The sequence below is a fragment of the Silurus aristotelis genome (assembly GCF_946808225.1).
Source record: "Silurus aristotelis genome assembly, chromosome: 6".
Taxonomy (NCBI): Eukaryota; Metazoa; Chordata; class Actinopteri; order Siluriformes; family Siluridae; genus Silurus; species Silurus aristotelis.
The window spans coordinates 2,043,048-2,060,804 of NC_139579.1; the positions used below are offsets into that span (position 1 = coordinate 2,043,048).

General features: G+C 42.5%; 2 protein-coding genes across 2 annotated transcripts in view; one reads left to right on the plus strand and one right to left on the minus strand.

Moving 5' to 3' along the window:
• On the plus strand, positions 1-11,200 carry LOC310727259 (CCN family member 1). The gene is made up of 5 exons (XM_083543518.1): positions 1-265; positions 4,660-4,873; positions 6,340-6,756; positions 7,739-7,923; positions 9,797-11,200. Exons 1-5 carry the CDS (start codon positions 215-217, stop codon positions 10,100-10,102), a joined length of 1,173 nt encoding a protein of 390 aa, XP_083399644.1. The 5' UTR covers positions 1-214; the 3' UTR covers positions 10,103-11,200.
• A 2,295-nt stretch (positions 11,201-13,495) lies between these two features.
• The window catches only part of ddx39ab (DEAD (Asp-Glu-Ala-Asp) box polypeptide 39Ab), a 4,792-nt gene continuing 530 nt past the window's right edge, over positions 13,496-17,757 (minus strand). Inside the window, exons 2-10 of the mRNA XM_083543517.1 lie at positions 16,807-17,015; positions 16,601-16,728; positions 16,242-16,518; positions 15,673-15,791; positions 15,377-15,508; positions 15,182-15,291; positions 14,541-14,685; positions 14,111-14,258; positions 13,496-14,036 (exon numbers count right to left, since the gene is read on the minus strand). Coding sequence (XP_083399643.1) covers positions 14,020-14,036; positions 14,111-14,258; positions 14,541-14,685; positions 15,182-15,291; positions 15,377-15,508; positions 15,673-15,791; positions 16,242-16,518; positions 16,601-16,728; positions 16,807-17,014 — 1,284 coding nt within the window. The 5' untranslated portion in view covers position 17,015 and the 3' untranslated portion in view covers positions 13,496-14,019. The remainder of the gene's footprint in view (positions 14,037-14,110; positions 14,259-14,540; positions 14,686-15,181; positions 15,292-15,376; positions 15,509-15,672; positions 15,792-16,241; positions 16,519-16,600; positions 16,729-16,806; positions 17,016-17,757) is intronic.

A 17,757-nucleotide genomic window follows, 5' to 3' on the forward strand; every position in this document is an offset into this window, starting at 1 on the left:
GATTCCAATAAAAAAGCGCCCAATGAGTCGGACTTCACCGTGAACTGTGTACACTGGACGTCTTCTTCTTCTTCCTCTTCCTTCTCTTTTTTCTCCTTACATTTGTCAAAGACATCATTTACCTGGACGCTACTCTCAGTGTTTCTCCACCAACACCTTCAGCATAAAGAAATCCAGAAACCTTCTCCCCTGGCTTTGACTTTTGTTGCTGAAGATGAGGGATGTACTCTGCTTTCTTCTCTTCATGATGGTGGCCCAGGACTGGGTGAGTAAACCATGTTCTGTACTGATCACTGATTTACAGGATCTAAAGATCTCAAGATCAAATGCTCCTCTATAGTTACAGTACAAAATGTTTACTCTAGAGGGCACCATCCCAATACCAAAGCGTCAAAATGGCTTTTTAAAGGCTTTTTTATGGATTTTACTTGGAGACCAGTTAATTCTTTCACACCACAACGAATCTTCTGCGCAATGTAGACATTTATGTTCAGAAATTATTTGATCATCCATTAAAAAAGGCACCAAACGGTTCTTTGAGGAACCATAATGGTTCTTATGAGAAGTTTTTAAAATGAGACCTCTTTAAACTCCTTCAGTACAAGTTTATTTAATGAATACAATCCTAATACTCGCCACATTATCTGAGTTAATGAGAAGAAGAAGAAGTCTCTCTGTTTTTTTTTCTTCTTCAGAGCATCATCCTGGTTCCTTGAAGAACCTTGTGATGGTTTAAATAATTTGGTGCCTTATATAAATGAAAAAAATTAAATTTCTCCCTATGAACATATACATCATGTGATTGTTTGTGATGTGAACTCATTATTCATGAGAGCAAACCAACCAAAGGGTTCTTCGAGGAACCAGGATCGGTTCTTCTATGGAGCAGGGGGAAAGGACTGTTTTTTCTTGGCACCTTTTCATCCTCAACCTGAGAATTTATTTAATATAAGCAGTAAAGCTGAGATGATTTTATTATTTATTTATTAACATTATTTATTTAACCCGACACACACACACACACACACACACACACACACACACACACACACACACACACTGGGATACTTTGCTGTAAATATAAGTAAAAAGAAAAAAGATCCTTAAGTAGACTGGTTTCTAGATTTCAGCTCAATCCTGGTTAAAGATCTTTTGTCAGGTTCTGTCATGATGATATAAAGATTTTCAAAATATTACACACACACACACACACACACACACACGTGCACACGCACTATATTTCTTGTACTCTGTCCCATTAGTGTTATAAAACATCTCTGTGTGTCTGGTAAAAATCTCATTTCAGGTATTTAAACCATTAGTAGCAGTAAAAAGAGCTCGGAACAGACGTCGCTCGGGAACAGACAGACCCTTTAGTCCCCTCCTGGCACTGATTTCCAGATTCGCTGCCAGAGTCATTCAGAAAAAGGGAAAAGGTCGGGTAAATAGGAATTATCTCTGGCCCACATCTGAAACAGGTTTTGCTTTGAGAAGGGAGGAGAACCTTGAGGAGGTCGGAGGTGTCTCTGTGTGTTTGTGTGTGTTGATTTGGAGAGTGTAGTAGGGTGTTACACACACACACACACACACACACACACACACACACACACACTCTCTGATTGGACTAAATGACTTGCATGAGGGAGTACCACAAACTCAGCTCAGTGAGACGAAGAACAGCTACGCAATTATCCAGAAACTGTCAGGTGGAAATCAGAACTGCTTTCTAAAGAGCTCTTTTCACCTTTTCGTGCAAATGGAAACGCAATAAATCCAAAACCCAATGAGCAGCTCTCAGTCTTGTATCCTGGATTTAAAAAAACAACTCTACAAACTACTCCAAGAAGCAGGACATAGTGCACTTTGTTGAGGAGTTTAAGGAAACATCGGTATGGACACCTGAAAGCTGTATACGCAAATAATTTGTGTGTGTGTGTGTGTGTGTGTGAACAGAGTAAACACTGATCAGCTCAATGTGAATGGTTTAACGGTTTAAGCGATTATGAACCACTCCTCTAAACAACGGTTCAGAGAAACCACGCCAGATTTGACGTTGAAGCTACTCACGTCAGACAAGATACCTTCAGTTCTACAGCCTGGATCTGGCACACCATCACTGAAAACCTCATCTAAACTAAACTCGAGCTAATCACCAAGAAGACCTTGAAAGCACTCTATTCACACTGGAGATGCTGGAAAACTCAACATCTCTTGATCAGAACGAACAAATCTGTGGGTCTTTTAATAAAACAGGAAACGAATCAATCTTTTTATCCTCTTAGTAGGGTCATGGTCTTCCCTCACAGCAATGATGTAGAAAGAACCATTTTTGGTTCCCCAAAGAACCTTACAGTTAATTTTATCAGACGTGTTTGGATTCAGTAACATGAAATTTTCCCTTCATCTAAACTAGGAGACCTAAACCTGTTCCAGCATGACAAAGTGCCCAAAGCCAGCTCCATGAAGATCTGCTTTACATTGGTTGGAAGTGTGTGGAAGATCTCTGAACATCTTTAGGATGAACGCGTCTTTATAGAGTGCAACACTGTACATTATGTTTAGCTGAAAACGTACATAAAACCTACATTCTAGCAGCTGTACACATTTGTCTCCTCACAAGTCTCTCATTTCTCTCTATTGAAGTTAAACTCTGCTCAGTCACGTGACTGAAAAACTGTGGCGAGAAGACTGTAGTCATTGTCGTAAAGCCCTGACACTTGAGACTCATTCCATGCCATTTCCAGGAAATGTCACCATCTCAATGCTTCTCATTGCTTAACAATTTGTTGAAACATTTTCATCATTCAAATCCTCCTTACTATAGAAACGATAACGTCCCATTCAGCCGAGTTTATTATCTATCGCTTAGTCAAAATATTCTAGAATTAATTTTGCTGTATGTAGGATTGCATTAGTGGGTTTTTTGAAAGATGAAGTAGAGGGGAGGAGGAAGAAAAACAACACAATTTGGATTTCCTACTGCATATTGTTCGTTGTATAAAAATAAAACTATAAAAAAGAAAGAAATTATAACTTATGAAAACAAACATTTTAATATACATCTGTGATTTGGAACTGAACTACAGTCAGAGGTGCTGAAAACAAAATAACTTAAACACCTTCTCAGCAATCAGAATGCAGAATTCAGTAGCCATATGACTGCAAACTAAATATATATGTAATTTCTTACTACGCAGTAAAATCATTTCTTTGTATATCCCAACAATGTTCGAAAAAGCTGGGGTCAGTCATGATACAGCACCCCTGGAGCAGAAAGAGATAAGGGCCTTGCTCAAGGGCCCCAAAAGTGGCAGCTTGGCAATATTGTGGCTTGACATTCCGAAGTAACCCAGAGCATTACCCACTGAGACACCACTTCCTTGGTTGAATGTATATATATATATAATACAAGGGCTGACAAAATGAAGGCGATAATAACTCGTTGACATAAATTCATTTTAACTGTTGGACCTTTTTTATTCAAATATAAATAAATAAATATTAAAGAGGCAAAATTAAAACCTTTAACGCAACACACACATTTATTGACGACGTCCTTTCTTTTCTCGGGTTTAAAAAATATTTATAAACTTTAAATATTTAAAAATAATAAAAAAATATTTTATCACTAAACATTTACACGTTTTACTGATGCGCAAAGCAACGAAATCCGCCATGATGCGCACATCCGGCAATTAAAATCGTCCGTGTGGAAACATTCCGTAAAAAGTTCCGTTTGGTGTCCTGATAATTTACGTTATTTAAAACACCGTTATTACTTTCAAACATTTACAAGAATATTGTGTTTTCATGCTCCATGTTGAGTTTGGTTTCACTAATAATAAACAAACATTTGCATAAAGCATCAATATTTGTCCATGAACATGTTGATTAGAGTATTTGAAAAAAAATAGAAAAAAATATAAATGTAAGGTACATTTAGAACAGATAAAAATGTGCGATTGAGTTGCGATTAATCTCAAATTCACTTATGACAATCATGCGATTAATCGTGATAAAATATTTTAATCGTTTGTGTGTGAAAACCATTAGATTCGAACAGGTAGAAATTGTGTGGACTTGATGAGTTGGAATAAAAACCCTGCACCCACACTGGCTGTTTGTGGACGCCCCAGACACAGAAATCTGCGAGATGAAGCTAAATATATTCATGTTGTCAGGAGGATATAATATTCCAGTCGTCATTGTGAGTTTTCTGTAAGAGTACAATGTTAAAACTTTGTACAGTGTCTGTTCATGAGGTAAACGTAAAGAAAACCTGTCTGGCTGCTGAAATCGGTGGTACAGACTTTCAAATTACTTTAAAGATCTGCTTTACATGGGTTGGAAGTGTATGGAAGATCTCCTGCTGTGGCGCTCCAAACCCTATTGAACACCTTTGGACTAAATGTGAACGCTCAGTTTTCCTCTTTCGGTGGAGTCCCACTTGGCTAATGTTCACTTTTAACCCCAGTTTATATGATAACATAAATCAGACCCCTACTTAGAGTAAAAGGCAAAGTTGTATTTATTTTAAATCGCAGAAGCAAGTGAGGACCTCTGAGAATCTCTTGAATCTATCGCAATTTATTCCCTTACATGTGGTCTCCTCTCTTGCCCAAGTGTTTGATCAGTTGTACCCTTCTCTCCTCTCATCAGGCTGAGGCAGGATGCCCAAGGGAGTGCAAGTGCCCTCCAGAGCGCCCCGTGTGTCCTCCAGGTGTGAGTTTGGTACCCGATGGCTGCGGGTGTTGTAAGGTTTGTGCCGCTCAGCTGAACCAGGACTGCCACGAGGGCCGGCCATGTGACTACCACAAGGGGCTCGAGTGTAATTACGGCAACGACGTGGGCAGCATTCGCGGAATCTGCAGGGGTGAGTTGTGCTGCCTGATTTGCACAGAAGTATGATTATACAGACAAACAGTAGAATATCCGCTACATCCGGTGTCTATTCTGTGTTCGGTATGTTGGTGCAAGAAAAAAAAGAAAGCATAAATAAAGGGAAGGATCCTAAGATCCTACTGGGTTTTATTTCTATGGGAAAACAAGCTTCTCAGGAGGATTTGCACAAAACAACATCGTCTCGATTGAAGCATGCAGGTATTATCCAAACTTTAAATGGACTGTATTATTGTCGAGATTCTTTAAGGAAACATGGCCCATGTCACTTTAGGCAACGACCACACTAATATGTTTCGGTTTGAAAATGCATATTTTCCTCTTGGTTTTTGTCTTCTGTCCACAACGAGACGGCGTTTTCAACAAAAACGTAGCTTTTTGAAAACTCTCTCCAAAGTGGATCGATTTAAAAGCTCCGTTTTCATGTCGCAGTGTGAACGCTGTGTGAAAATCGAGGTTTTCGGAAAACGATGGTGCATTTTAAACGACATTTTGCCTCTTTTTTACCATTGCCTAAATTTAGCTACATTGTCTTATGGATACTTTTAACACTGGATGTTTTTAACATATAAATATTTTTCAGTAAAATCAGACCCCCTCTAGTCGCTTGTATCATCTTACTGTATTTGATACAATACGCTAAATCTTTATAGATTAACAGAAGAGTAGTTTTTTCTTTATGTTTCGTTTGAAGTTATCATGGTTACTAGTCCATGTAACTTCACCGCATGTGAAATAACGCAGTGTCGGTGCAGTGTTTTCCTCTCCGAGCTCCATCCCGACTCCAAGCTGGGTCGAATTTCGGCCCGAGTTGCCTCATACATTCCGGAGTATTTATACACTGCTATATAAAGGAACTATTCGAGGGTTTGGGTTGAGGGTTTTGTTGAAGCATGAAGTTGGGCATGATGGACAGTGCCAGTTCTCGAGTCAAACCAAACCTGCTGTAAACACGTTAAAATTCCACCCTGTGCTGGGAATAAAGCTGTATTCAAAAATCCTGTAAAAACGTTATTTGTGAAAGGGATTTGGAGGCTGCAGTGTCTCTCATTCCAGTGTTATTAGCTCTTCTTTTTAACGAATGCTGTATATTTTTAGCTGGAGAGACAAACATATTAATGGAAAGTCCACAAATAACGTTAATCACACCAGACGCTTCATTGGGTTTTGCTTGTCGTTGCTAATAATAATTTTGGTTAGCCTCCAGGTTAGCATGGTGCAAATGCCAGCTCTAAATCATCACACACTCCTCACACGTCACACTCGCATATGCAGCGTAGACTTCATGTGTAGAAGCAATTCAGATGATAATATTTGAGATTTTTAAATAATGCTGTAGTGACGATTTATGCTATACTAGCTATGTTAGCATTAAAGCTAATCTGCAAGAGACACCAAATTCTAAACAATTTTGGGTGTAAATAACCTGTTGTGTTACAGTGAAGCTGGAAGGCCGCTCGTGCGAGTACAATGGGCGTATCTACCAGAACGGCGAGGACTTCAACGCAGGCTGTAAGCACCAGTGCACGTGCATCGATGGTGCCGTGGGCTGTGTGCCCCTCTGCCCCACAGAAGTGCTCCTGGCGTCTCCTGCTTGCCCCTCACCGGGGCTGATCAAAGTCCCAGGACAGTGCTGCCTGAGTGTGGACTGCCACAGTGGCTCCTCAGTGCTGCCCCCTATCTACAGAGCCCCACAGACACCCCCATACATCTACCCTCACTTTGCACCCTTCCCTAAACACTTCCCCAAGCACTACCCTCAGAATTATCCAGCCAGGGCAGACAACACGTTGAGTAACGAGCTGATGGAACTGGGGAAGAAGTGGGAAAAGCCACGCAGTCACAAACGCATGACTGGTGAGAAACCTTTGATCGTACTTTTGATCGGAAGGTCACAAGTTCAAATCCAACCACCACCAAGCTGCTACTTATCCAGACTTTCATTTATACAACTGAGCAGCTACGGGGTTAAGGGCCTTACTCAGGGGCCCATGATTTACAGCTTGTTGTGGCTGGGATTTGAGCTCATGACCTTTGGATTCAATGCCTCAATCTCCAAGTTACGACCTTCCCATAAAACTGCGCCCAAGTTTTTCCATCTATTAGAATTCCCTTGTTTTCATGTTTCCAAAACTTTTGCACGATTCATGACAGTACGCACGCATACACGAAGGCGGGTTTTATTTTCCTTTAACCATGTTTGCATTTGCCTTTGAGTGCTGCAGGACTGTTTTCCAACGGAGCCTTGGGAACCAGACACACACACACACACACACACACACACACACGTGTATATATATATATATATTTGCCTGAAGCACGTAGCTTTTTGTTGGGGGTTTAGTGAATGGTGCTTGTGTTGTGACTCTCTCTCTCTCTCTCTCTCTCTCCCCCTCTCTCATTCTATCTCATTCTCTCTCTCTCTTTCTTCCTCTTTCTCTCTCTCTCTTTCTCCCTCTCTCTATCGCCTTTTCCCTCTCCCCTCTCTCACTTTCTATCCCTCTCTCACTCTCCTTTTCTCCTTCTCTCATTCTCTATCCCTCTTTCACTTTCTTTCCCTTTTCCCCTCTTTATCCTGCTTACTCTATACCCCATCTTTCTTTCCCTCTCTCACTCTATCTCCCTCTATCCCTCTCTCCCTTTTTCCCTCTCTCACCTCACTCATCTTTCTTTTTCCACCTTTAATCCCTTTTCCCTCTCTATCCATTTTCCACTCTCACTCTCTCTCTCTCTCTCTCTCTCTCTCTCTCTCTCTCTCTCTCTCTCTCTCTCTCTCTCTCTCTTTTCCATCTCACTTTTCATATCTCTCTCTTTCATCTCACTTTCCTCCTCTCTTTAGCCTGGAAGAAACCAGGAAGCGCTGATAAGTGTGTGCTCCAGACTACGAAGTGGTCTCCGTGCTCTCGGAGTTGTGGTATGGGCGTGTCTTCCCGAGTCACCAATCAGAACGCTCAGTGCAAGCTGGTGAAGGAGACGCGACTGTGCACCATCAGACCCTGCAGCTCCATGGCTGTGCCTGTAAAGGTAACTGCTTTCATTTCCAGTTTTAGTGCGCTGGAGTGAGTCGACGTGAAACCGCACACATGTACGTCCTCTCCTTTGAGGAATCCCACCCAGGATACAGAAGTCCTAAGAGGCCATTCAAATTTTTTCCTTGTGATCAAGATTTGGAAAATGTACTCTGGAAATCAGATGTTCATAAGGAGAGTTTTCTATGATTACACACACGATTATACACTCCCCTACTCCACCCCCGTAGTGAGGAACGACCTGTTTTGGAGTGAAAAAATTACAAATTACACAATCAGAAGGTACAGTAGTGCAGTATGAGAAGGTGACCTGGTCTCCTTCTTCCTGATTGAAGCACCATGCACGTGTCTCTGTCTACACCGGGAAACACCATGGGATCTGGACAACCCATGTGCATCTCATGGGGAAGTTAATTCTGCTAACATCTCGAGCACCTGTCGTTATTGTAAGGGGTATGGGGTGAATGTGACACAATGGTGCCTCTGAACTTCCTTTGAACTGCCTCAGAACTGCCCATGAAAAGCTGCTGGCTAATGCCAAGTGCTTCTCTTATTTGTATCGACCTTCACCGTCCTTCTCTAGAACACCTGTCACACATGTTTCCATCCACCTCATGAAAAGATTAGCGATAGGTCACAGTAATGGAAGACATATTTTTATAAATCTATATCCAAAATATCTTTCCAAATTGTTTTATAAATATCTCTGCATCATTTCCACATGTTTACCTCCTGGTATAAAGCTCTTTTTAAGCTAAATACATAAAAAGCCTTCTTTAAGCTAAAAACCGCAAGCCTTCTGTTAGTTAGCTAGCCTAATTAGCTGTGTTTACTGCTAATACTAAACTGGCTTCAGCTAATTAGCTTTGTACTGCATTAGTTTTAATACGTAATGCCTTTTTAAAATAGATCTTAGATACAAACTTTGGCTCATTCAAACTATAGACTGACCTATTTGACACTAAAGTTTTTAGAGTATCTGTTTATGAGCATTTACAGGAAGACATTCAAAGTCAAAAAAGTAATAAATAAGGACAATATGAAGACAAACACATGCATGTGACCCGACACTTCATTGTACATATCCGTGTACTTCCCCACGTTTTATACACTGTTTGGACAATAGTATTGGAACACTGGACTTTTCCAGCCGGATGTAGTTCATCCCAAAGTATTATCACAAAATCGGAGGCACACAATAGTATAGAAATATATAAATCTTTTCTTTCATCACATGGATCATTACAGCTAGTTATTAGCAGTATGTGCCAATACTGTATGTGCTTCTTCTCCAAACTGTTATCACAAAATCGTTGTACAGGATGTGTTTATATGCTGTAGTATGAAATTTTCCCTTCACTTAGACCTGTTCCACCCTGAGAATGCCCCTGTGCACAAATCCAGCTCTCTGGAGATGTAAATGGGTTAGGAGTGTGTGAAAGATCTCCTGCTATAAACCCTATTGAACACCTTTGGCATGAATGTGAACGCTGACTACACCTCAGGTCTCCTCACCTTCTCACCTACATCAGTACCTGACTTTACTAACACCCTTGTGACAATGAAATCTCACACAAATCTTCACAGAATCTAGTGAAAAAAATCTTCCCAGAAGAGTGGCGCCGATCGGAAGAGGAATTAGGGACTAAATGTGTAATGGGATGTCTACAAACTTTTGCCTATAAAGTGTATACTAGCACTATTTGCTACACTAGTAGCACAGTGTACTTTACCAAAAACAAGCATGGAGGAGATAGATGGATGGATGGATGGATAGATAATTGAATGGTAAATATGCTACTCTTTCTTGCGTATCTTTGACTGCCCCTGAATGCTAATGTCCTGTGTCTGCTTTTTGTCTTTAACAGAAGGGAAGGAAATGTTCCCGCACGCAGAAGTCCCCCGAGCCGTTACGTCTCCACTATGCAGGCTGCCGCAGCACTCGCCTCTACCGTCCAAACTACTGTGGCGTGTGCCGAGACGGTCGCTGCTGCTCCCCCCGCCGCACCCGCACCTCGTCCGTTGTCTTCTCCTGCCCCGACGGCGAGCGATTCGAGAAGGCTGTCATGTTCATCCAGTCCTGCAAGTGCAGCGACCAGTGCGACCACCTGAACGAAGCCTCGCTCCCGCCCCAGCGCTGGCTCTATGGAGACACGCACAAGTTCGTCGACTAGCCCGTCCCCCACCACTCATCCCCCCCTTCTTATTTCCTCCCCGGCCAGCCGATCCTTGTTAGAGTAGACATTCAGGTCAGGAGCAGACGCTAAACCAGACGGCCTGGAATCACAAACGCCTAAAGGGTTGGAAAGTGTTTCATATAGTGAACTTAGTAGTGCGCACTTGTAGTTTAAATTTCTTCACAGATTTGGTGAGGAACCTGGTGGACAAGTCATGATCTGACTTCTCGAAGACATTTTGTATTTGACCTGCAAAAAAACGAAAAGGTTGTTGCAGACTTGTGGACTAGCATCAGGTCGGACCTGAGAGAAGCGTAACCTTTTAACACAGGACAAACTTCACAAGCGGGAAAAGATGCTTTTGTAGCCCTGATCTGAAATCCGCTTTTTTTTATATGCAGTTATTATAACGATGTGAGGGTATTTATTGTGCCTGAGATGGACGAAAGGAAAACGTGATGGATTCCTGTGAGGGACTTAAAACAGACTCTGGACACAAGAACGTGGCCTTTTTCCACATGAACTTGACTTTGACCCGAATTCCTGGTGCCAGAGATTTTTTTTTTTTTTACTTTATTTTGACTTCCAGAAAAAGAAAAGGAAAGAGAGGATTGTCGAATGCATTCTGGCGTCCGCACGGCGAGGGACACACCGACAAATTACAATCCTGGAAGCAGTAGGCCTTTGGTTTCCCTGTAAAAAATAAAGTTATAGAAAACGCCAGAGCATGAAGTAAACATATAATTTAAAAGTGAGGAGCAGGGGCCGCTCCCGAAGTCGCTCTATGTAATATATAAAGATCGATGCCTGAAGCCCGGAGGGATGAGACGTGTGCTCGTGTGGCTTTATGATGCTGCGGTCTCAGATCCTGGCTCCTGTATGCAGGATGCTGGAGGTGACATCACTCTCGTTAGTGAGACTCGAGTCCCCACAGGACACCTCGGCTCAGCTCACTCGCCATTTAAACTATTGCTATAGAGTCACCGTTAGCAGCCTGATGTTATACACAATATTTTCTGTTGTAAATACATGCAACTTTGTGTCGCTTCGACCGGGAACAACGTTATATATAATAAAAAGAACGGTTTGGCTTTCTTTCAGTGTGGGGAGTCTTAGAGTAGACTTTCAGACCTACTGCGAACATATGAACATTTCATGTCAATGTTAAATTATACTGTTTTTAATGTTGATTTTTAAAGCTGTGTTGTATAAACCCTGCTTCATCCATCTTGGATTTTTTTTACCGAAGAGGTCACGCCATGAGGTGGAGGTCTTCTATCGACTGCACGTCGTTACATGATACGGATTTGCAGGTCACAGTTCACTTGGAAAGAACTGGCTGGAATTCGAAACAGTTTCACACCAGGGTCGTGTTTTTGATCTCCAGCATTCGTATGAAAGGAAGTCATAAAGAAACAGGAAAAGTGTGCCGTGACCTCCTCTTGAAAACAGTGGATGAGACCTGGTTGGTGTCCAACAACTAAAAATCGACTAAAGTGCATGTCTTGCTGGCACTATACTTCCTTACCCTATCCTTCACGTTTCATTTCTTCCCTACCCTATCCTTCACTTTTCATTTCTTCTTTGCTCTACCCCTCATCTCTTCCTTACCCTCTCCTTCTGTTCTCTACCCTATCCTATCCTTTCCTCTCCCCTACCCTTCACTTTTTCTTTTCTCTTCTTTACCCTACTCTGTCCTTTCGCTCGTTCTCTTTCCTACTCTACCATTACTCTTCTCTCCTTATCCTTTCCTTACCCTTCTTTACTTTCTTTTTTCTTCTCTCTCCTCACCTTCCAACTTGCATCTTGATTGATCAGAAGGTCTGAAAACCCTTTAAACGTTGTACTTTCTGGAACTGTACCTTTAGACTGGAACATGTGTTGGTGTAATGTGTGAAATCAGTGTCAGTGTCTGACCTACAGCTCTCAGTAAACACAAATAAAACTCCAGCATGTAGCGAGCAGGGGAACGTTAAACTGGGTGTAATCTTGAATCCACACTAACGTTGATCTCCATCAGAAGGAGATGGTCGAGGGGGAAACCGGGTGTGTTTTGATTTTTTTTCATTAGATCAGATAACTCCCATCTAACAAATCTACACTTTGCCAGAGACATAACACTCACCCAAACAACTGTATACTACTTTTATCACACAAATCGTTGCAGCTAACAATTAGCAGGCGGTAGTTTGTAATGCATCATGAATATGAAACTGGCAAGCTAGTTTGAGACATGAGGAACAAAACTGCTGTTAGCCTCATGTTTTGCACATGAACCTTTCAGCAAGAGGCACCAAGCTATCTCCAAAAACTTCCAGCAAAAGTATTGGGACAGCTGACATTTCCAGCCATATTCCAACCACAATGTTGGAGGCACACACACTGTACGCTGTAGCATGAAATGTTCCCTTCATTTGAACTAGAAAACCCAAACCTGTTCTGGCATCACAATGCCCCTGAGCACAAAACCAGATCTATGAAGATCTGCTGTAAATGGGTTGGAAGTGTGTAAAAGATCTCCTATAATGCATATTGAACACCTTTGGGCTCCTTCAGTATCTGATCTTACACAATCAGTGTGTGTGTGTGTGTAGTAAATCAATTTTAATAAGATCTGCAGTTGTTCCTGAGGCAATTTAATCTCGGACATGGAGAAAACTATTCACCAATTAGAGCGTTATTAGCTTAGAATCCCCAGTATCATTAGATTTGAACAGGACCAACCGACAGCATTTTACCTCATAGGTATTGTAGTTTTAGGAAGTTTTTCTGCGCAATAACATTTGTTTAATTCGCTGACGCAAAAAATCACCGACACCTTGATTTCTTGTTTAATACTGAAAACAGAAAAACGATTTTTTTTTCATTTACTCGTAATTGATTCATCGCACAAAACGTAGCCATTAAATTCTCCAAATACCAAATCTGACCAATGCCCTGGAATGCACAATAATTCATATTCATCATCCAATTCTAACTTGGAAGTCAAAGAGAATTCCACTGGAGTTCCCAGCGTTCCTGCCACTTCTGAAATACATCCTGGAAGTCTTCTTTTCGAAGCACGCCAAGCACCTTCTGCTATTCGCGCCAGATCTCCGCAATGGCGTCAAAGCGGCGACCTTTGAACTAATATGCCATCTTCGGAAAGAGGGAAAAGTCCGTAGGAGCCGAGTAAGATGGGTGCGGAAGTGAGATCATGTGGATTGTTCTCCGACTATCATCATGCACAAGTTGCCGAATGAGCTCGACGTCTTCCTGAAGACTGCAGCATCGCCGCAAGTCAAAACGCATCTCTAGAAGATTTGCCCAGTTTCATGCAGAATTCCACATTTGCACTTGGTCTTTCATTTTCAAAATAAAACGTGGACTTACGAGGAGACCGGAGACTCCTTCCATGAACCGCTCAAGTTTATTATTAGCTCCTTACAGAAAAAAAAACCATCAACAATTTATTTACGTCTGCTGTACAAGTACCGTAGCTATAAAAACGCTAAATTTACCAAAACGTGCAACTACATTCAGTGCTGCTGTTCTAGAAAACTAAACCAACCTTCTGGGATCAGGATTTAAACAGCACTGTGATAAACGTCTCCTGGGATATATTTAATAAAAGAACACGACGTGTAAAACACGCAAATAGCAACAACGCCGCAAAAGGTAACTGTATAAAAACCTTTTAATTCCTTTAAAACAAAAAAATATAGAGGACTTGGAACAAATAAAAAGAAAACATGCCCCACCCCTTCTTTCTTCCCATCCCAGAGAAGAGAAACAGTAAAAAGCTTTAAAAAAACAAAAAAAAGTCATGGTGGTGCTACAGTCTAAAACAGAACCGGAGACACGTCCTCCAGAAACCAGGCGACGACATCACAGCTGGTAGGTGGTGGCCCTCAGGCATGACGTCACGTGACGACTCATCTGGACTGCTCGACTACACGAGAGAGGGAAGGTTAGGGGAAAGCAGAAAAAAAAAAACTCCAATGTGGAGAAAGAGAGAAATCTTACTGTAAGTGGAGATGTCGATCTCATCTGGTAACTCGGCCACGTTGACCTCGAAGCGGTCCTGCACGTCGTTCAGAGTTTTGGCGTCTGTCTCGTCAGACACGAAGGTTACGGCTAGACCTTTAGTTCCGAAACGACCGGCACGGGCGACCTGAGGAGGAGCGGAAGTGTTGAATAGACTGGAACGGCTCCTGAATCCACAGGGCTTAAGCCGTACAGGATTTCTGCAGATTTCACCAAGTCAAATTTAAGACTCCTTTAAACCAGTAAGAATGAAATCAGATGAGATCAAAAACACAAATACATCGTTACCAAGTGGCTGAACCCTAAATTCATTTGTAGTCGTAATGCAGCCAATTATATCAGTATTATAGCCATATTATAATATAGTGTTGGAAACGTTCGAGATGAAACGAGCATTGAAACTCCGTACCCTGTGCAGGTACGTGTCAGAGTCCTCAGGCATGTCATAATTGAAGACGATGTTGACCCTCTCGATGTCCATTCCTCGGCCAAACAGATTTGTGGCTACCAGGATCCTCCTCTGGAAGTCCTTAAACTGCTGGTAGCGTGACAGCCTAAACACACACACCAAAGGTTTGTGGAAACTTCACGTTATTGTGGACATACGCTTGGCATGTGCTTATTTTTTTCAAATCTTGTTCCACGTTTATTTGCTGTTGAGCAGCTACACTCTTCTGGGAAGATGTTTCCACTAGATTTTTGGGAGATTTCATTCTAACAGCAGGATGAACACTACTGCAGCTGTGAACCACGTGTTTAACTAACTCATGCATTTATAAAGAAGGGGTCTCCAGTAACCGCAGGACAAAAGGAGGAGGTTACGGTTTCATCGCCACAATCTGGCACACTCCATATTGAGCTGGTGGTCATTTTCCCATAACAGCAAACCAGTGTGTGAAGCCTTATATTGTAATCCATGACCCTCATACGTTAGTCAAAACAGGACTTGTCTAATAACTAAATTAAAAATTAAAAGTAATCTTATAACTGCTAACCACAAACATTAAATCTGGTTTAAACGGGTTTGATGCAGGGTGCGCATTCATGTACCTCTCCTCCTGAGCCATGCCTCGGTGGATGGCGATGGCCGGGAAGTTCTGCTCCACCAGCAGCTGAGAGAGCGCGACACATCGCGGCACTGACTTCACGAAGATCACCACCTGGAGGAAAAGATGGGAATTACAGCAAGGCCAGATAGAGACCCAGAGTTCAAATGTGGTCTCGTTTCACACCAGACGTTCTCACCTGGTTGAACTCGAGGACGTCAAGCAGGTCAAAGAGCTTGCGGTTCTTCTCACTGTCCTTCAGTTTGCAGTAGTATTGCTGCAGGCCGTGCAGAGTCAGCTTCGTCTCGTCGTCAACAAACACCTCCATCGGCTGAACAACAGGAGGGAAAAAAGGTGAAGACGTGGTTTAAAAGCAGAAATTAAACAAATTGATTTCCTCTGATCTTTTTAAAAACTAAAAGCAGTCACTAGCTGTTGTATGATGTGACTTTAGGTATAGGTATGTTTAGGGGTTCGATTGGGCTTTGAACTCACGTCCTGCATGAACTTGCGGCACACCGGCCGGATCTCCTTACTCAGGGTGGCGCTGAACATCATACACTGTTTCTCGTGAGGGGTGAGTCTGAAGATGTCCTGCACGTCACGCCTCATATCTGAGAGAGATGTACAGAGAGAAAATTTATTATGAGGCCAGAACCAGAGAGAAAGAGAGACCGCAAGATGAAGTGAGAAGAGACAGATCAAGAGAGATGCAAAGAAAATTAAGAAAAGCACAGAAAGGGGGATGGAGATGTAGAGAGAGAAGATGATTCAGAATGCAAGACATTTGGAAAGAACAGAGGGAGAAAATGGACAGAAAGGGATGAGAAGGAATGCATTGAGGCACAGAAAGACAAGACAGGAAAAGTGAAAGAGAAATAAAGGGATGAAGAGTGTAAGAGAATGAGAAAGAGGGTAAGCAATAAATCAGGACGACTCCAAAGTGATGGAGGATTTAAATACATCCCCCTGAACTTTACACACATCCCCCAATTAGATCTCATGTCTCCATGTCAATTCATTTCCCCACAAAAGCACTGAGAAACCGGCAAGAAGATCCGTACCGAGATGCTCCAGCATCTTGTCGCATTCGTCCAGGACGAAGTGTTTGACGTTTTTGAGGCTGAGGGTCTTGTTGCGAATGAGGGCGAGGATGCGGCCCGGTGTTCCCACCACGATGTGCGGGCAGTTCTTCTTCAGCACCTCCTCGTCCTTCTTTATGGGCAGGCCGCCGAAGAACACGGCCACCTTCACTGTAGGCATGTACTTTGAGAAGCGTTCGTACTCCTTGCTGATCTGAAAGGCCAGCTCACGCGTGTGACACATCACCAGCACCGACACCTGATTGGACAGCGGGGGATGATCGTTATCGCATGGAGCAGAATTTTATTTCACATGTTCGTTACACCTGATGAAGACGTACCTGTCCGTCTACAGGTTCGATCTGCTGCAGTGTGGCAAGAACAAACACCGCTGTTTTCCCCATACCGGACTTCGCCTGGCACAGAATGTCCATACCCAGGATGGCCTGTGGGATACACTCGTGCTGCACTAAAACACACACACACACACTATGTTAATCACGGTTCTATATGCAAACAAATCAACCGGTCTAATCACGAGCTGTACCTTCTGACGGATGCTCGAAACCACAGTCCACGATGGCCCTCAGGAGCTCTGGTTTCAGCAGGAAGTCCCTGAAGCCAGAGCTGTGGATGGACACGTAGGAACCCTTCACCTCCTTCTTCCCGATCGGAGTGATGCTCTCCGGGACTCCCTGAGGCTCCTCGTCCTCCTCATAGTCCAACAGCTCATTATCGACGTCGGTCTCTGCCATGCTGCACACACCAATATGAGGAGGAGAATGAACTCGGGAATAATTCACACACAGGCTTTCCTCTACTCTTTCCCTCCATTTCTCCACCATGGGACAACACTCCTCTGATATTTCACAAGAAACAAACCCAATTAAGGGTTAAGAGCTTTGGTCATGGGTCTAGAAAAGGCAGTGTTGTGGTGCTGGGATTTGAACTGAAAAACCTGATCAGAAGTCCCACCTTCCAAACATATACAGCAGTTTGGAGTTTTGTGACCTCGCCAAACAAACCACAGCCATGCTTTACGCCACAACACCGAAATATCGCGACATACGTATCGAGGGGGAAAAAAAATCGCGATTCGACTTTCTGCTCGAACCGCCCACCTCCCTTTAACACCAAACAAAAGGCTTCACGTGGCCACAAAAACGTTATAAACAAACTTATAATGATAGTAAATAAACAATAATAAAAACAAATCGAACGTGTTTTACTTTATACATTAATAAACAAAAAAACGGCCACTCGTGCTTGCTTTCCTGCAGACAATGCGTGGCTGTGCTCTAAACCACAGCTCACACCCTTCCCCTGTGCACTTCACAGGGCACAAAGTGAACGAGTCTTACACACTCCACTACTGCACTACATCTATCCTAGATACGGATTTGGGATTCTACTTACATTTCTTTCACTTACACTCGTTAATAATCGAGTTGTATTAGTTTTATGGGTGCATATTTTACGCAAAGTGTCTGTACATGAT

What these genes read in the sequence shown, in the direction of transcription:
- LOC310727259 (XM_083543518.1), top strand. Translation starts at nt 215, where the DNA reads ATGAGGGATGTACTCTGCTTTCTTCTCTTCATGATGGTGGCCCAGGAC. An exon ending in TGATGGTGGCCCAGGACTGG is followed by an intron (nt 266 to 4,659) that starts GTGAGTAAACCA and finishes TCCTCTCATCAG; the next exon opens with GCTGAGGCAGGATGCCCAAG. An exon ending in CCATGGCTGTGCCTGTAAAG is followed by an intron (nt 7,924 to 9,796) that starts GTAACTGCTTTC and finishes TGTCTTTAACAG; the next exon opens with AAGGGAAGGAAATGTTCCCG.